Source organism: Equus caballus, chromosome 3 (assembly GCF_041296265.1).
Source record: "Equus caballus isolate H_3958 breed thoroughbred chromosome 3, TB-T2T, whole genome shotgun sequence".
Taxonomy (NCBI): domain Eukaryota; kingdom Metazoa; phylum Chordata; class Mammalia; order Perissodactyla; family Equidae; genus Equus; species Equus caballus.
In genome coordinates, this window is record NC_091686.1 from 10,421,504 (window position 1) to 10,441,899 (window position 20,396).

Sequence of the window (20,396 nt, forward strand, 5' to 3'; positions counted from 1 at the left end):
AGACTCCTCCAAAGTCTCATCCCATTGTGACATCAGGATCAGGCTCTTTGAGATACCCTTTCTCCATCTTGGGCTCCCATGAAGCTGCTGTTGGATCACACCCTTAAGAATATTAGGAGCACTACTGTCCAGCTGAGAGGAGCTATGAGGCATGCCCTTAAGATTCTTAGAGAGCTTTTTGTATACCTGAGGGGGTTGTGAAGCACCATCTTAAGTCTCTCTGAAGTCATAAACATATGTCTTACAGTCACGCACCGGACTTCCTGAGATGATATTTTACGAGCGGTGCCCTTGTAGAATGTTCCACGTTCTTATTTTGTCTGTTTGTTTCCTCTTGGTGTCATTTAACTTTTTCTCAAACCTCCCTCCCTCACTCCCGTATTTCCTGTAAAGTTAAGTCTAGAGGATTGATCGGATTTAGGTTAAATATTTTGAAGAATACTTCATAGGTGATTCGGCACCTAATAGCAGGTTGTCCCACCATTAGTGTGTTAGGTTGGATCACTTCCTTAGGGAGCTGACCTCCAGCTCTCTCCATTATTCTTTGTGATTAGCATGTTATCTGTGGGGTGATACTATAAAAAAATGGAATGCTTCACAAATTCACATCATCCTTGTGCAGGGGCCATGCTAATCTTTCTGACACCCTCCCAATTTTCTCTGTGCTATGGGAGCAAGCCCTGATGTGGCTCTCATGAATCTTTTGCATCTCTTCTTCCTCTTGCCCCAGCGCCTCCTCCTGCTCCAGGGATCTGCCGAGTGAGCTTAGACTGTCCCTGAACTGCTCAACTTTCCTTAGCAGTGGTTTTTTCCTATCTGTTTAAATTGTGTTCTTCTTTGCTCCAGTTTTTCTATCAATCTGACCCCATCTGCCTTCTATCTTACAGGAATTCCTGTCTATCTCTGGGCTTCAGTGGCACTCTTCCTTGTCTTCTTGCATTTTTATGGGTTTCATGTATACATGTGAAGTACCCAGGAAGAGACAGAATGTGTAGTTTCAGGAGATTTGAGGCAGGAAGTAGGAAGGCTGGTGTGTGTGGTTGTGTTCCGTCAGACATCGCTAGCCAATCTTTGCTCATGTGAAACTACTGTAGGGTAACCATGAGCAAGTGTCAGAGGATGAAGATGGAAATCAGATTACCATGGACTGGATTGTGTCCCCCCCAAATTCCTACGCTGAAGCCCTAACCCGTGACGTGACTGTATTTGGAAATAGGGCCGTTAAAAAGGTAATGAAGATGAAATGAGTTCATAAGGGTGGGCTCTAATCCAATACAACTGAAGTCCTTATACAAAGAGAGAGAAACACCAGGGATGTGCGTGAGCAGAGGAACGGCCATGTGAGGACACAGCAAGAAGGTGTGTGCCAAAGAGAGGCCTCAGGAGAAACCAACCCTGCAGACACCTTCATCCTGGTCTTTCCGCCTCTAGAACGGTGAGAAAATTTCTACTGTTTAAGCCACCCAGTCTGTGGCGTTTTGTTATGGCGCCCTAGCAAACTAATACATAGATCTCGGAAGACAAACGTGACTTACCAAGGAGCGTAGAATTTATTCTGTAACCAACAGGGAGCCATCTGGGTTATAAGCAGGGGAGTAACAGGATCGGCTCTTTTGGGTAGGATGATCACTTTGAGAGAAGCACAAAGGAACTGTGGAGCGAGGAGGGAGAGAGGCGGAGAAAACCAGTCCGGACACATTTTCAGAGTATGGTGAGAAATGATGAGGCTTGAACAAAGGCAGTTGGACAGACAAAAGAACGATGAGAAGGTCAAATCAGCAGAATTTATTGACCAGTTGGATATGGGGAGGTGAGAGAGGAGGCAATACTGAATTCTTCCCGGGTTCCCGAATTGGGTAGTGATTGTAGTGGACATCTATTGGTTTTCTACCCAGCTTCCTTCTTGAAAGCACCTAGATTGTTGGTCAAGAATTGACCCCCAATCTTCCCTGTTGTGCAGCCCAGGTGCTTTACAGAAGCTGACTGCTCTCCCAGCCTTAAAGGTGGGTCTTGACTGACTTACACTCACCAGCACATTCCATTGCTCTGGCTATAGATTTTGGGTCAGGGGTGAGCACGTGACCCAAACCTGCCAAGAAGGTGAATATCAGAACTCTAGATTGGAATGCTGGGACTGAAGGCTCTCCCCCACTGCAAAAGAACAAGGAAGCTTGTAGACTTGACTTAATCGGCACACATCTTGTGAGCCCAGGGGAATGGACCATAGACTGGAGCTGACCATGTGCAGAGCAAAGCAAAGATAGATCCTCAGTGACATCCTTGAGCTGCTGGGTCAACTGACCATGAAGTCCTGGACTCTCCAGTTATGGAGTCTAGAAATCGTGTTGTCATTTAAGTGATTTGAATTGGATTTCCTGGTATTTGCCATAGAAAGATGCAGGTGTTCAGGTGAATGCTGGAGCCATTAGCCAGAGTATGCAAGGCAAAAGGAGGGGCTGGTCTGAAAGGAAATAAGTTTCTTCCTGAACTGTCACAGTCCCACATCTTTGCTTGAAGTTGATCCTTGGGTCTGGAATGATCCCTCCTCACATTTGGGGGCCTGATGAAAATGTCCACCTCACACTGAAAGGCCCCATGCTGATGCCTTTTCCTCTGGAAAGCCTTTGTACACCCCTCTTCTCTCCAGGTCAGAAGTCACCATTCCTTCTGAGTTTCTATCACTTTCTGGACTTGGCTCAATCGTATCTCATGTTACTATTTCCTCCACTGGGTGCCAACCTCCTGAACAGTCCAGACAAGTCGTCTTCTTTGAGTCCACGTCTGCAGCCCCAGGGCATCTAATAGGCATCTGCACATCTCGATGAATAAATGACAGTGGTTCTTCCCCCATATTCTCCTCAAACTCATGAATTTCCCTGCCACTCCACCCACTTTGGACTGAGAGAAACTCTGGCTATCAGATCATAGATTAAATTATATTATAGAGTACCAGAAAAAGATGAAAATAAAGAATGAGAGGAAAGGGTACTTTTATGGATCTGGGAACACAAAAAAAGAAAAGCTGAATTATATATTATCCATTATAATGATGCGATAGCTGCTCCTTTGCCAAATTCTGAGGGTGACACACACACATACAGAATCTCTCAGAATATATAAGACGGGTTTACAATTCCTGTTCATACTGCCGAAGACTGTGGGAAGAATCTAAAATTGGCACTGCCCACACAGAAGGTCGCAACATGCCCATCAATTTATTTTGATCTCATTGAAGGCGTTTGGCGCAGTGCTCAAGATATAGCTCAACCAAAAGAACAGTTAATTTATGTAAAAATGAATTCCAATGATTTCAATCCATTAACCTTACATAATAAGATTTCAAACACAGTACTGTCATTTCAAAATACCAAAAAAACCCCACCCTTTAATAGTTTGAACTCAGAGGAGATAAATTCTACCTGACTTTTCATAGGAAAAAGTTGAATTGAAGAATAATAACTTATCACCTTCAAGTACAGTTAGGACTTGAATTGGGGGGAGAAAAGTGTAGCCAAGCCTGGGCCAGTGATGATGGAAATGAATGATGAGAGTGATTTAACTAATGTTCAGGGAGTGCCTGCTATGTGCCAGGCATTGTTTGAGGTCCTGAGGATCCAGCAGTGAACAAACACACATGAATGATGATGACAAGAAGGACGTTAATTGAGCCCACCTGGAGCTAAGTATCCTACGTTTATTGACTCGTTCATTCCACTCTCACCACAACACATCAGCCACTATCACATTATCCCCATTTTACAGACGCAGAAACTAAGCTTCCAAGAGGTAACTCACCCAAGGTCACAAAGCCAACTAAAACGGTGGAAGCTGGATTCCACCCAGGCCTTTCGGATTCCAGAAGTAACACAGCAACTGAGTATAAATGGCTGCTGGAAACGTTTCATAGGTAGGGCGATTTTCAATCCTATTCACTCTTTTTGCTTAAGCATTCCATTTTTACAGCTGGAGTAAAGGTAAAATTCAGTATAGTTCTGCCAAAATGTCAACAAATTTAAATTGGTGGAGCACAACCAATGAGCTTTCATCATGGCATTATTAGTGACTTAAGGCCATGGATCTAGAAAATTACATGTGACCTAACCTGTACCTTGGCAAACTATTTTTAACCACTAAATTCAGTGTTTTCAATGTTTCACTGCTACCCTTTGTGACTCTTGTAATATCTGCACAGCACTGGTACTATCATTTACTTAAAATTGACTGTTTTTACTTAATGTTTTAAAGTAAAATTATATCACTACTATAAATAAAGAGCCACTAATTCATTCAACAAATATTTATGAGATGGCTAATGAGCACCAGGCAGTGAGGATACAGCAGTGAAAAAGACATCAAAAAGAATTCCTGCCCTCATGGAGTTAATGTTCTCCAAGGGGTGACAGACATAAACAAGATAAATAAATCAAATATACAGTACACCAGAGAGTAGTCAGTGCCGAGGGAACAAAGGGGAGAGGGAGATCAAGTATCAGTGGGAGAGGGTTAAAATCTTAGACGAGGTGGCTAGGGAAGGCCTCGTTGAGAAGGTGACCTTTGAGTAAAGACGTGAAAAGGGCCAGCCATGTGGACATCCAAGAGAGCAGCAACGGGGACAGGCAATGAGAACAGACAGTGTGAGGCCCCGAGCTACCAGTGCCTGGGTGTTCAAGGAACAAGGAGGAGGTCATGGGAAGAAGCAAGACTACATAGGAAGCTACTGCAAAAGTCCAGGCAAGAGATGATGGTGGCCTGGACCACGGTGATAAGTGGTCAGATTCTGGAACTACGATGAAGGTAGATCCAACATTTGCTGATGGACCAGTTACAGAGTGTCAGGGGAGAGGGACCAAGGGAAACCCTAAAACTTTTGGCTAAGCAAGCAACGAGAACGATGCAGTCCAATACATTTCTTTTTTTCTTTCTTTTTTCCCTCTATAGGTCCTCCCCATCCCCCGATCCGGATTTCTGTGTCTTGCATCACAGCCTCCCCACTCAATGGGAGAAATTTAGAAAGCACTAGTATTCAAAAGAACAGATTTAAAGCTGCTGTGGTTTTACTTATCTAAAGTCTGTGTGTGCTACACAGACCTATGATTCTGCAATCTTGAAATGATTACAGTGGAAAAATCACTCCATTTTTCAGAGATCCAGCAGACACCTTTCAGAATGCCGAAATTCTGTATATTACAAATATATCAAACATACTCTGAATGTCATAAAGATGCTGAAATTCTGTTTAGTGTAATTCTGGTAAATAGCTTGATTGGATTGGCAGGGTACTAAGGGACACAAGCTTTCTCAGAGAAAAGCAGCATCCCTGGCTCTTAAAATTTGGGCTATAAACAGATCTATATTTGATAAATTATGTGCCATTTTTGTCAAATGAATTAATTTCAACTGTTTAACATCATAAGCTCAAATTTTAACTAGCTTCACTTTTGCTGGTGTATCCATTTATTAGTTCAAGGAGAGGATAGATTTAAATGGAGTAAAAATATGCAAGCAGTGAATAATAGTTTCATGGTGAGCCAAGACATTAAATAAGAAAAACAAGGTAATCTGATTTTATCTTAAACACTGGCTTTTTACTTTAGTATTAAAATAACTGTGGTATTTGCATTCAGAGCCAATATTCTGATCTCTGTACAAAAATAATGCCTTTCTTTGGCACTGATAAATCATTAAGCATTCATCTTAACTGTTTCAACATAAAAAATAGCTTACTATCCTTGTCAGTAAATAACCTGCCTTGCCTTCCATTAGACAAATTAACTTATATTTCTGCTCCAAACTATATCCAGTACCCTACGTCCATTTCATCAGAGGAATTATAAATTTTGGCTGTGAATTATGTTTACTTTTGTATTGGATAGTATAGCAAACTGCACATTTAAAATATGATAAAGGAAAAGATGCTCATGTATTTATAGATGCCTAAGTAAAGGTTCGAAGCTGGTGTCTCCACTGGGCTGCAGACCAGCCTGTCTAGCAGCTTCTGGACTCCATGATCGCCACACCAAACTCATCTTTCACCGCAAACTGCCCATATTCCTGTGCTCTGTGTATCTGCTAGTGACATCTCCATCCTCCTGGTCAACCAGGTTAAGAACTTGAATCATCCTTGCCCCTTCTCCATCCTTCACTTCCTCCATCCAATCAGTTGCCAGGTCCTGCCCACTGCACAGCTTCCAAGCTGGCTTCCCTGCATCTAGTGTCTCCCTTCTCACCCCACTGCCAGAATTCTCTTCTTAAAGCTCAGGTTTGTTATCATTTGCTCAGAAACCTTAGCATTTTTCTCTCATTTCCTATGGAATAGCCTACACTCCTTAGACCAGCACCCAAGGCTTTCCGCAATTTGGCCCTGACTCCCCAACTGCCTCTTGTTTTGATTATACCCAGGATTTAATTTATAGAGGTGACTGAGTGATGACACAGAGTGGTCAGTGCCATTAAAAGAAGTTTTATTGCTCACAGTTCCCAAGAGAAGAAGCCATGTCATGTCATGCAGGGCCACATGGGCAGGACCAGGGTCAGTCAGGAGGCAGGAGTGAGGGGAAAACATGGCCCAGAGCCTTCACTGCGGTTTCTGTGGGAAGGAATGGGTGAGGCAGAATAGGCAAGTCGGAACAAGCTTGGGACTGGACAGTCTGAGTATCGCTGGTGGGCTCTGGGCTCTAAGAGTGGTCCCTAATTGTCCAATACTTGGCCCTGGGGTGATTTAGGGCGGAACTGTTGGCTGGCTGTGAGAGTTAGATAAAGGAAGTGGTTGGGAACATGGGCTGTGCATTGCTTGGTTTGTATATGGAAAGTGTTGGCAGAGTTGTTTGTTATCTCTAGGAATGAGCTCACCTGGGAGGGGCAGTTCCTCCCCGGGGCTCCTAGGCCCCAAGACGTCAAAGTATCATAAAATACAGAAAATAAAAAACATGATTAATATATATCTCCCTTCCCATGAACTCTTTGCTCACAGCTCTAGTAGCCCCCCCAAAATGCCCTTTTATATAAAAAATGTTGTGTAGTGTCTCTCTCAACACTCTGCCATCACCCATAGCCCTGATAGGGTAGCACCCCCAACTCCAGTATCACTAACCATGATCCCTTCTCTCCCCTCCCACCCCACCAGACCACTGATGGCACCTAGACACAGGTACCCAATCTATAGGGTGGCTGGCCACCTATGACCCTTGTGGCCTGCCTCAAAAGATGAACTGGACCAATCAGATTTCCTTTCCTCTTTTTAAGGATTTAAATTAATAGCCACAAAAGGAGATTGCCAGTTGATGGTAAAGTGAGCTGGAGGTTCCTGAATTAGACTCAGGACCTTTGCAAGCCACGTGCAGTCTAGCACTCCACGCTTTGTCCCGTTTCACCCCATTCCTCCTCCAAAGTGCTACAGAGTCCACTATCTGGAGCTAGTGGTGGAGTGTTGTTGTTTTTCAATGCTTCTTTCAAGTACTAAGATTAACAGAGACGCACAGTGACAAAACTCTAGAAAATAGGTCTGCCTTGCTCAGGCCTGCGATGGAGGGCACAATGATGCCTTTTCTGAAGCCCCCAAACGTGTTGAGAAGTTTTTCATATCACATATGTACATTTAAAGGACCACACAAACACAATCCAGTGCAATGCATCCTGCAGCTTCAACGGGCATTTCCAGGCTCTTTTTAATGCCGGCGGGCTACACTGGGCTACACTCTGCGGGAGGAAAACTTCCTGTGGCCCCACCTACTGCTCCCGCGCCCCAGGTTGCGCTGGACCAAGTCCGCCGACTTTATCGATTGCTTCTGCCTGGGCAGCCCCTCCTGGATCAACTGCTCCCGTCTGGCCCGTCCCCCAGCGCGGGAAAAGCGTTTCAATCCAGTCTGGCGGCCACAGCGACCCTACAATCCTAACCAGCCTGTGCTGCCTCCTCCTTTTACATCCCTGACTCCCCGAGGTCGCCCGATTCACACGAGCGGATGCGGAGAAGCTCAAGCCGCCACCATGTCCGAGGCTTATTTCCGGGTGGAGTCGGGTGCGCTGGGGCCTGAGGAGAACTTCCTTTCCTTGGACGACATCCTGATGTCTCACGAGAAGCTCCCGGTGCGCACCGAGACCCCCATACCTCGCCTCGGCACTTTCTTCCTGGACCGGAGCGGAGGGGCCGAGAGTGACAACGCTATCCCTGAGGTGAGCCTTTTGGCGCGGATTCCCGCCAGAAAGACTACAACTCCCAGTGGGCCCCGCGGCCTCGGGGCGCCGCGTCACCGGGCGCGCTGTCCTCTGCGATTGGTCGTTTTCCAGGAGGCGGGGCCACGTGCGCTGCCGAGTTGTACCCGCAGGGCTCAGCGCGAAGTGGGCTGGTTGCCTGTCGTTCGCCGCCTGGAGAGAGGAGGTAAATGTGTCCTGGGTCGTCAGGCTCCCCCCAACACTGACTTCATATTTGAAACTGTCCAGATCCGCATTGTCTTCCCCCTCCCCCATGTGTTGAATGCTTAAGGATTGGCTCCTACTGAATACTTCAGGATCTGGGTTCTGATCACGTTTGCCTTAGAACAGCAGCTTTTGCTCTACGAGCTTGTGATAAGTCTGGGAACCACCAGTTGCCAAGTTCACCCTGCATAGTGTGACGGTATCAGCAACCACTTACAGAGGGTTTAGTGCCCGCACGGATGGGGTGGGGGGAGTAAACGTTTCCATGGATTACCCCTGTAATCCTTCAACAACCCCATAGTTAGGGATTGTGACATACAAGGAAACTGAAGCCCAGTGTAACTTGACAGGGTCCCACTGTGAAGTGGTGAGCTGGGATTCGAACTTAGGGCTGTGTGGCTTCAAATACAAGTTTGTCCCAGGAGCACGGCTTGTATTTTTTATTTCCTGTTTAGCCTGAATTTTATTTGGAAGGGTGTTTTTGTTTGATCTGCTTAAGCTCATTTTTATCAAAGTAATATATATACAAAGTTTTAAAAGTCAAATAGTGCCAAAAAGATTTATAACGAAAAATAGCAGGCCCTGCCTCGCTTTCTCCAGCGTCCCTTTCCAGCTCCACAGGGGCTGTCTGCCTTTTCAGTAGTTTCTTGAAGATTCATCTTCTTGTTTCGAAACAATACTCTTAAACTTGTCTTCTTGCTTTTTTACAAATGGAGACATTATTTACGACTTTCCAGTATAGTGGGTAAGGATTTGGTTCTCTCACACACTGGGAAACAAGAGACCTGCTGCCCATACTTGATTGGTCTTTCCTTCATTTTTCCCTGCCGTCCTTTTCTGTTCCAGGATCCCATCAAGGTACCACATTGCGTTTAGCGGTCGTGTCTCATTAGGCTTCTGTTGGCTGTGACAGTTTCTCAGACTTCCCTTGTTTGTAATGACTGTGACAGTTTTGTGGAGTGCTGCTGCTCACATATTTTGAAGTGTGTTCCTCGGTGGGGGTCTGTCTCCTGTTTTTCTCGTGACTTGACTACAGTTATGAGTTTTGGGGAGGAAGATCACAGAAGTAAAGTGCCTTTTTCATCACATCAGATCAAGGGTACGTGCTGCCAACACAGCTTATTGCGGGGATGTGACCCTTGATCACCTGGCTGAGGTAGCGTTTGTCAGGATTCTTCATTATAATGTTACTCTTTCTTCCACCCTTCCATGCTGTGCTCTTTGGAAGGAAGTCATTATACTCAGCCGCACTAAAGGAATGGGAGTTATGCTCCACTTCTTTGAGGGCGGAGTGTCTACCTAAGTTATTTGGAATTCTTCTCATGGGAGATTTGTGTAGGAAGGGGTCTTTTTGGTTTTTTTTTTTTAAAAGATACTTGGCCTTTTTTTTTTTTTTTAAAGATTGGCACCTGAGCTAACATCTGTTGCCAATCTTCCTTTTTTTCCTTCTTCTCCCCCAAGCTCCCCAGTACATAGTTGTATATTCTAGTTGTGGGTCCTTCTGGTTGTGGCAAGCCTCAGCGTGGCTTGATGAGCGGTGCTAGGTCCACATCTAGGACCTGAACCAGCGAAACCCTGGGCCACCAAAGCAGAGCGTGTTAACTTAACCAGTCGGCCACGGGCTGACCCCGTGTAGGAAGGTTTTAATGATGTATTTAATTTCATTCATAGATACAGGACTATTCAGATTTTCTATTTCTTCTTGTGTTACACTTGGTAGATTGGATTTCCCCCCCTAGGAATTTGACTATTTCATCTAAATTTTCAAATTTAGTGGTATAATGTTCAACATATCTGTTTACCATCTTTTTACATCTGTAGGATTATAGCAGTGTCCTGATTTTTATTCTTGATATTAAGAAATTATGCTCTCTTTCTTAATTAGTCCTGCTATGAATTTATCCTTTTTATTAGTCTTTTAAAAGAATTAACTTATGGGGGCTGGCCCGTGGCCGAGTGGTTAAGTTCGTGCACTCCGCTGCAGGCGGCCCGGTGTTTCGTTGGTTCGAATCCTGGGCGCGGACATGGCACTGCTCATCAAGCCACACTGGGGCAGCGTCCCACATGCCACAACTAGAGGGACCCACAGCGAAGAATGTACAGCTATGTACCGGGGGGCTTTGGGCAGAAAAAGGAAAAAATAAAAAAATCTAAAAAAGAAAAAAAAGAATTAACTTATGGCTCTGTCAGTTTTCTCTTTTCTACTTTTGTTTTTTAGGTCATTGAAGTTCTGAAATTAGTTTTTTCTTTCTAGTTTCTTTGGACTTAATTTTCTGTTGTTCTTTCCCCCTTACGTTTTAAGGTGGGTACCTAAGTCATTGGTTTTGCAACCTTCCTTGGTGCATTTTAGCTGTAAATTTCCTCTAAGCATAGCTTCAGTTGCATTTCACAAGTTTTCATTATAAATGAGTTCACAATATTTTGATTTTCATTGTGATTTCTTCTTTGACTTATGGATAATTTAGAAGATTAGTGCTTAAGTCCAAATATTTTGTGATTTTGCTATTTATTTATTCTTTTGATTTCTTGCTTAATTCCACTGTGGCCAAAGAACATAGTCGGAATGATTTCAGTCTTTTGAAAGTTAACATTTGCTTTAAGCCCCAGCATAAGATCAATTTAACTATTCTTTTTTTTTTTGAGGAAGATTAACCCTGAGCTAATATCTACCGCCAATCCTCCTCTTTTCACTGAGGAAGACTGGCCCTGAGCTAACATCCGTGCCCATCTTTCTCTATTTTATGTGGGACGTCTGCCACAGCATGGCTTGATAAGCGGTGCCATGTTCTCACCCGGGATCTGAACCCGCGAACCCCAGGACACCAAAGCAGAACATACAAACTTAACTGCTGTGCCACTGGGCCAGCCCCCAATTTAACTATTCTTTATGTACTTGAAAAGATGTGGATTTTGAAGTCATAGTGTACAATAAATAATCTATATCTGTAAATTGGGTCAAGTCTATTTGTTCTGTTGAGATCCATATTCTTACTGATTTTTTGTTTGCTACTTCTCATCTATCTGAAGAGATATGTTAAAGTCTCCACTATGATTATAGATTTGTCTGTTTCTCCTTTTACTTCTGTCAGTGTAGACAGATTTATATTTTTCTGGTGGATAGAATGACCCTTTCATTATTGTCAGATGTCCCTCTTTATCTCTAATAATGCTTCTTTCTTTTGATTGCTGCTTGCATACCATTTTCTCCATCCTCTGTCTTCCACCTGTCTGTGTCTTTATATTTCAGATGTGTCTCTGTTAAGCAGCAGATGGCTGGATTTTGTTTTTATTCAGTTTGACAATTTTTTAATTGGTGTATTTTAATTCCTTTACATTTAATGTAATTATTGATATAATTGTGTTTATTTTTACCTTCCTATATTTTCTTTGTATCCCATCTCTTTTAGGTTCTATTTTCTTTCTTGACTTCCTTTGGATTAATCAGATTTTTTGTTGTCCATTTACCTTTTTATTAGCTTAGTTAGTCATTTATTCTTCTGTTATTTTAGTGGCTACCTTAAATATTACATAATCATTTTTGACTAATAGGAATGTTATATGAATTACTACTTTCACCTCTTCACAGACAGTGCTAGAATCTTTGAACACTTTAACTCTGTTTTTTCCCTCCTTTCTTTGGTATTCTTGTTGTTATGTATTCTAATTTGACTCATTTTGAACCCTATAAAACATTGTTGTTGGTATTATATTATTTTTGTTATTGTTATATTTACCCACTTATTTGCTCTTTCCATTACTCTTTTTTTCTTCCTCCCTTTCCATATTTCTTTCTGGGATTGTTTTCATTCTCCCTTCACGATTTCTTTACTCTGGGTCTTCTGGGGATAAGATTTCTGTTTCCGTCTCTATAAGGAGTCCCCACAACCAGTCCCAGGTTTGCTGATTCACTAAGAGTACTCAGAGGACTGGGCATGTAGTCATACACAGAGTTAAGATTTATTACAATGAAAGGATACAGAGCGAAATCAGCAAAGGGAAAGAGTGCCTGAGATGACGGTTGGAGGAAACCAGACACAAGCCTCCAGGAGTCCTCTCCAGCAGAGTCACACAGGACGCACTTAATTTCTCCAATAATGAACTGTGACAACATGTGTGAAATATCGTCTACCAAGGAAGCTCATTAGAGCCTCAGTGGCCAATGTTTCACTTGGGGCTGGTCACAGAGGCCCCCTCTACCTAGCGCATACCAAAATTCCAGACTCCCAGAAGGAAGGCTGGGGTTCAGCATAAACCATGTTGTTTGTACAAACAATGCAGGAACAGTGAGGCGCTCTGATCAGTTCCGGGAGTGGCGAGAACCCTTCTGAAATCCAAGTTCCCAGACGCCAGCCAAGGGCCAGCCTTGCAAGCAGGCCGTTCTAAAGATGGCAGTCTCAGGCCTGCTGTGTTAACTCTCTTCTGTACGTTTTCTATCTGCAGATGCCTTTATTTCACCTCTGCCTTTAAGGGATATTTTCACTGGGTATAGAATTTTAGATTAGCAGTTATTTTCTTTCAGCGCTTTTTGAAAGATGTCGTTCCATTTCCACTGTCTCACGGTTTCCATAGTTTCTGTTGAGAAGTCGGATTTAACTCTTACTGTTTCTTCTTTAAAGGCATGTGCTCCTCTTCCCACCAGTAGCTGCTTTTCTTTATGTCTTTTATTTATCAGCAATTTGAACAAGATGTGGCCTAGTGGTGCTTTTATTAATATTTATCCTACTTGGTGTTCATAATGTTCCTTGAGTCTATAATTTGATACTTCTTTTTAATTTTGGAAAATTCATGGTCTTTATCTCTTCAGATATTTCCTTTGCCTCAATCTATCCCTCTTCCCCTTCTGAGATTTAAATTAAATCCACGTTAGACCTTTCTTTTTTTTTCTTTTTCTTTTAACTGTATTCCGTATGTCTCTTAGGCTCTTTTCTGTATTTCTCTCCATGCTTTAGTCTGGATATTTTCTATTGACCTTTTTTCCAGTTCGTGACCCTCTCTTCATCTATGTCAAATCTGGGAAAGCTGTTAAATTTGACTTACTCTATTGAGTTCTTAAGTTCAATTATTGTATTTTTCAGTTCTGGAATTTCCATTTGGTTTTTTATTTATTTTAAAGTTGGTGCCTAATTACTATGGATATTTGGTGCCAAATATTGGACTTACCTCTCTTCTTTCTCAGATCTTGGCCCTTCATGTCCTGGCTGCTTTGGCAGCTTTGAACTCAACATTCATCTTCCCAGTCCTGTGAGTTTTCCAAAAGCTCTGCTCACACACATCCTAAAGCTGTTCCCACCTTTTGCAGCCATTCTCTCCTGTGAGTTTTATGCTTTTGTTCTCTCCTCCAACCCAGTTATGTTTACCTTTTATTTTTTTGGATATTTCCCTTAATTTCTGGTGTCATGGCCATCTCATCTTTTCAGTTCTATTAAGGCTTTAAAAATATAGAGAGACATTTTGCTTTTCTGTCATCTCTGAAGCTGTGCAGGGGGATGGGGAGGGGCTGCAGCCTGAGCTCGGGCTGATCCTATTTTTCTTCATGTCCCACCAGCACGCAGGGCGGTGCTTAGCACACAGTGGGCACTCAGTGTATATGTGGAATAGATATTGAATATTCAAAGAAAGTAGAAATGTTTATTATACCTCTGAAGTATCTACAGTTGGACAGTTTTTATTTGTGTTAGTTAGAAAACTTTCCCATTATATTACATTTTTGTTGTCTACCATGTTTTTGTTGTACAAATCCATTTTCTCTCTTCATTCCCTCGCGACACAAAACTTCAGCCCACTAGCTATTCATTTCTTCAGATCACAACCACATCTCCTGCATTTGTCAGTCAGTCTCCCAAAGAGAACAGGCAGTGTTGCTGAGGCGAGGTGTATTTCCGTTTTGTCACACACATGCTATGTTATTTATTTATTTTAAAGATTGGCACATCTATTGCCAATCTTCTTTTTCTTGGTCTTTTCTTTCTCCCCAAAGCCCCCCATTACATAGTTGTAATATTCTAGTTGAGATCCTTCTGATTGTGCTATGTGGGACGCCACCTCAGCATGGCCTGATGAGCAGTGCCATGTCCGTACCCAGGATCCGAACTGGTGAAACCCTGGGCCGCCAAAGCGTAGTGCATGAACTTAACCACTCGGCCATGGGGCCGGCCCCTATGTTATTTGTTTTTAAAATCTACACTCTTGTCTGATGCAGGGCTCAAAGCTTGAACTCCCCTTGTGGCTGGCTAAAGGACTTTTTGACAACAAGCGGCGGATCCTTTCTGTGGAACTTCCCAAGATCTACCAAGAGGGTTGGCGGACCGTGTTCAGTGCAGATGCCAACGTGGTGGACCTCCACAAAATGGGGCCACATTTCTACGGGTTTGGCTCCCAGCTCCTGCATTTTGACAGCCCAGAGAATGCTGATATTTCCCAGTCTCTCCTGCAGGCAAGTAGTTGATGTGAGAACCTGTGGGACTGCACGTGTCTCGGGAGCCTGCCGTGGCAGCCACAAACGTCACTCTTAGCAGGGAATTGTATAATTTATACAATTACTTTATGATTATTCCCGGGCAGTCTACAGTCACACTGTATTTGCCAATCATATGTAGACTTAAGTATGACTTGTCTGCTGCTCTTCATATATTCTGGCGAAGAGCTGGGACCAGCAGGAAGTCCTGGAAGTAAGAAAGGAGTGATGGTTGATTACAGGTGTCAGGCGCTTAGATACACAGTCTCAGCCCAGCCCCAGGACTGGTCTGAGGGTTCCTCTTGGAAATATATGTGTTATTTCCTCCTTTCCCTTGCTGCGGGGTTGAGAGCTCGCTCTGCCAGGCAGTAGCTGTGTGACTTGGTCAACCTCCTTGACCTCACTCTGCATCAATCTTCCCCTGTAAACTGGAAGTGATAATAGTGCCGGACTCTAGAGTCGTAGTGAGATTATGTAGTGCCATTTAATGAATGGTAACTATTACTATTATTTTCCATGGACCAAACAATGTTATGCATATATTACCATCCCTTACAGTATAACCTTATTTTAACTTTTGGTAATCATTTTTTATTCTGTTGATAAGAGAAGAAACTGTCCTCTCCACCTCTTGTTTTACTTCTTCATTTTTAGCTTTATAAGAACTTTTGGCTTAAAACCCATTTGCTCCCCAGACCTTGCAAACACCCTCTATCAGCTTCAAGGGTTGTTTGGCCTAACACATACTGCTGCTTTTAATGTAGATAGTAAAGAAAAACTTTGTCGTATCCATTCAGAAAAAGAAGTCAGTACACAGACTGTAGGCAGTCTGAGCTTAGGAAACTCTTTTGGACAGCAAGCTAAAACTGAGGAAAATCCATTTGTCTTATAACGTTGCCAGGACGTGTTCTTGAGTTGGAATACTGCCCTTTTTTAATGAGTTATATGTTTTCTTTTTCCATCTCTGTTTTGAAGTGCTGTAGATTAGGGTTGCTTATATATGAGGTGACGTTACTGTGAGATAGTTGAAGAAACTGAAGCAGGGGCTTGTGGCCTGGGCTCTGAGACCTGTGGACACCCCTAGATCATATGTGTCTCCATCCTGCTCTCAGACTGAAAAAAACAGAAACTGCATTCAATTCAGCCAGGAGTCTTCGGTTGAAACCTGTCTGCATGTGACCACAGCACATTATTGTGGCCTTTGTTACTAATAACAATAATGGGTAGCACTTTCTGAGGAGCTTACTGTGCCAGCCATTTGCTAGGTGATCGACACATATCACTTGCTCAGATTTTCACAATAGTCCATTTCACAGACAAGGGAATCGAGCCTTGGCAGTGTGAAATGATTTATTCGAGTGGTAGAGTAGACTCAGATGTCCTCCTGATGGAGTCCTGAGACCAAATTCTCTCCTTTTGTGCCATTTAAATGTTGAGGGATAAAAATGGATCTGCTTTCTCTCACTCTCTTCTTCTTCAGACATTTATTGGACGTTTTCGCCGCATCATGGACTCCTCCCAGAATGCTTACAACGAAGACACCTCGGCCCTGGTAGCCAGGCTCGACGAGATGGAGAGGGGCTTGTTTCAGACAGGGCAGAAAGGACTGAATGACTTTCAGGGCTGGGAGAAGGGGCAGGCTTCTCAGATCACAGCTTCCAGCCTCGTTCAGAACTACAAGAAGAGAAAATTCACTGACATGGAAGACTGAAGGCCAGACCAGCACAGAATTTCCGTTTGTAGACTTTCCCCTGTGCGCCCTTGATAAGAGCCTGGTTGGCCGTGCAGAGGGCCGGAATCCCGTCCCCTCTCGAGGCTTATTTCCTGCAGCCGTCTCAGGAGTGGTACCATCTGCTTAGGAAAGGACGTGCCGGAAGGTGTCCCTGGCCCTGTGAGTCTTCCAGGACGCTCCCACCCTGCTGACCCACAGCCCAGGCCTCCGTAACCCAGGAACCCACAGCAGAGGATAAATCGAAGCCCTTCCTGGATAAGGATCATTAGCACATACGTCGCAAGAGAGTTGGACTGGGATTCCTTGTGCCTGGGAGTTTGGACAGCCTCAGATGTCCAGTTTCACTAGCTCCAAGGGACAGGGACAAATTGGGCCGTCTTAGCCTGTTCACAAAATGTTCTCTTGAGCTTAATTGCCTTACCTTCCTTGTGGTCGCACAAAGGACAGCGTTCGCAGGATCCTGGTCTTACCTGTAAATATCTCCTGCCACCTGCCTGTGGGGAGTAACCCCACTTCCCAAAAACAATCAAGCGTAAAGAAGGAACAGGGAAAGGCAGCCGAATGGCATGGTTTTCCTAAAGAGAAGACGTTGCTTTCCTTGTCTGTAATCCTCGGCTTAATGAGCTGGAATTCATATAACTCTGCAGTTAACCTAGATGGAAATGGTTAAACTGAGCTTGTTGTTGTCTCCGAGATCTTTGGAGCACCTGCGCAGTTACTCCATTCCCACCCTAGAAAAGCTGTCAGCGAGTCGTTTGGAGTTGCAAAGTAGTTATTAAAGGGTGTTAACCAGCCCTTGTTACATCCGGAGAGCAGGGCTTTGGGTTGCTGGTTATGAAGGGCCCTGTTTGAGAAACTCAACATGACAGATGCCGGTGGGCAAGAGACCTTGATTATGCTTGCTCTCTCTTCAGTAAAGTTTGCAACATCGTTACATAGAGGATTCCTGACTGTTTCTGGAGAATCTGTTTAAACAAGCAGAAAACGCTTCTCCTCGAGGTCAGGCTACGTGGAAAGGGCGTTCGCCAGGCTGCCCAGGACCGTTCAAAGGGCACTTGCTCCGCACCCACTGCTGCCCTCCCACCTTCCCACCACCAGGGAAGATTGCCTTTGCCATGGAAGTTACAGAGGGGCTCAGCCATCCAGGTGGTGCACGTGTCTCCAGGCAAACGTAGAACGTCAGAAATGCTTTTAAAATGCCTGTTTTAAGATGGAATCGATGTTTTTAAAATTTGATCGTGGTGCTAAATAAATGACCCGCTTTGCACATGAGTACATTCTGTACAAGTACTATTTCTTGGCTCGAGTACTACAGAGGTCAGGTGAAGCATCAGAGAGTTTTGGTTTTGATCATATTTGACAATAATGCCCAAATAAATCCATGTTTAGCAGCTGCTCTTTTGTTTGCACACTACTCATAAATATGAGGTTCATTCTCTGTAGGAATGCTCTGTGTCCCAGAACAGTGGGACTTCCGTTGCTGCTGTCCCAGCATTGACATATGGCCAGGGCCCCCGGAGGCAGTTCATAGTCAGAGTGAGAAAAGCATATTATTTAGTTGTTGGATTCATTATTTTCAGATAGCTTTTTTTTTTTTTGAGGAAGATTAGCCCTGAGCTAACATCTGCTGCTCATCCTCCTCTTTTTGCTGAGGAAGACTGGCCCTGAGCTAACATCCGTGCCCATCTTCCTCTACTTTATTTGTGGGACGCCTGCTACAGCATGGCTTGCCAAGCGGTGCCATGTCTGCACCTGGGATCTGAGCTGGCGAACCCCGGGCTGCTGAAGCAGAATGTGCGCACTTAGCCGCTGCACCACTGGGCTGGCCCCACACAGATAGCTTTCTATATAAAGTCAGTCCTAAGGCTGCTGCTGTATTTTTCTCTTATTAAAAAAATTTGCTCTGGGGAGACATGCGGGGGATATGTAAGTATGCACATGCAAAATTTATTCCTTTTTAAATTTTGAACAGATTATATTACAAATAGCTTTTGAAACCCATTCCAAATTTGCCTTCAAGCCTGTCAGTTACTACCCCTCACCCCCACAAGCCCCCCCCAAAAACAGTCTTTCAGATTACTATTTGGTCCCTGCAAATGTATCAACAGATTGACCCAAATACCAAACTTCTCTTAAAGGCAAGGGGGGAAATGTGTGTCTTTCCCCTTAAAGCCTCTGTTACCAGGTACTCTGGCCTTAATTATATACGAAAGACCTCACTGTGTTCAGGTTGTTCCCTGGGACACTGGGCTGCTGAAGGAGTAGGGCAGCCTTGGTCTCCTGGGTTGGTTCTTCCTGCTCTCCCTGACCTCTGAACCTTGGATGGCTCCAGGTGACCTCTGAACCTTGGACGGCTCCAGGCTCAGTCCTTGGGTCTCGTCTAGCCATTTTCACTCCCTAGGGGATCTGCCCCAGCCTCAAGCTTTAAATACCGTGTATATACTGATGACTCTCAAACTCCATCTCTAGCTCCAGCTCCAGACCTGTATCCAACCACCTGCTTGACATTTCCACTTTGACCTCTGACCTTACATGGCTAAAACTGAGCCCCTTATCTCACCCTCACAGTCTGCTCCTATAATCTTTGTCATCTCAGTTTTTTGACAGCTCCATCCTTCCCTGTTGCTCAGGACAAAAGCCTAGGTGTCCTCCTTGGCCCTCTTACTCGCCGCATCTTTTGGGTCTACCTTCAAATCATTTGCAGAATCTGACCGCTTATGTCTCACCTCCACTCCTGTCCTGGGTGGTTGTGGTCACCTCCCAGTCGCCTCCCTGCATTCACCCTCCACCTGCTTCAGACTCACCATAGTAGCCAGAGTGGTCTCATTCAAAAATAAATCAGATCTTGTTCATTCTCTGCTCGAACCCTCCCATCTCAGGAAAAGGCTGCTCCGCCATCCCAGCGCCGTTTGTTAAAAAGTCCGTCTACCCCAGTGGTTTGGTCTTGAATTTTCTCACTGCTTCTGTAGCAGAAGTAATTTGTTTCTTATTTTAAATAAAAATTTCACCTTCTACCTAAGAGATCTCTGAGCATCTTACAGAGCTTCTCATTAATCGCTCAGCGTCCCTGGACCTGAGAAGTTTCTGGAATACTGTGTCTGAAGTAGTGAAGCTAGAATGCAGAAGTATCGAGTGACTACAGAAGTCAGTCTCACTCTGGGTTCGTCTGTTCGTCTGTTCGCTTGTTTCTCCATCCTTCAGGAAATCCCAGGAGAGCTTTTCATCTTTATGCTTGGGACAATTGTTTTTAAGTGAAAATATAGTATTTTCCACTGACCTTGGCAAAAGAAAATAACTGCAGAGTCCGTATGGGTGTTTCTGAAAATAGATACCTTTGTTTTGAAGAGAAAAATCGATACTTGAAGTAACTTGTTCAACAAAATGTAGGATGGATGAGCATTACTCCAAGAATCTTTTTTTTCCCTGTTTTTTTTCCCCAAATCCCCCCAGTACATAGTTGTATATTTTAGTTATGGGTCTTTCCAGTTGTGGCATGTGGGATGCCGCCTCAGCATGGCCTGATGGATCCGAACTGGCAAAACCCTGGGCCGCTGAAGCAGAGCGAGTGAACTTAACCACTCGGCCATGGGCCGGCCCCCACTCCAAGAATCTTAATTTCAACAACCCTTATCTAGTATAGGTAAACTGAAAATTTTAATATTGAATACACATAGAAACAATTTTTAAAAGACAATTAGGTGCCCCGAACCTAAAGAAAAGTGTCAAATTTGGAATTCTGTCGCTAACTCTTGATATTACGAGTTTGAATGAGGAATAAAGGTCCCAGCCTTAATGAGC

General features: G+C 43.9%; 1 protein-coding gene and 1 pseudogene across 1 annotated transcript; one reads left to right on the forward strand and one right to left on the reverse strand.

Annotated features, from left to right (window-relative positions):
* Positions 1 to 579: 579 nt before the first annotated feature.
* Positions 580 to 679, reverse strand: LOC111773042 (U6 spliceosomal RNA; annotated as a pseudogene).
* Positions 680 to 7,772: 7,093 nt separating this feature from the next.
* On the forward strand, positions 7,773 to 17,870 carry GINS3 (GINS complex subunit 3). Its single transcript, XM_001494499.6, has 3 exons — positions 7,773 to 8,169; positions 14,612 to 14,845; positions 16,347 to 17,870. The coding sequence occupies exons 1-3, from the start codon at positions 7,984 to 7,986 to the stop codon at positions 16,575 to 16,577; spliced, it is 651 nt and encodes a 216-aa protein (XP_001494549.2). The 5' UTR covers positions 7,773 to 7,983; the 3' UTR covers positions 16,578 to 17,870.
* The last annotated feature ends 2,526 nt before the right edge of the window (positions 17,871 to 20,396 follow it).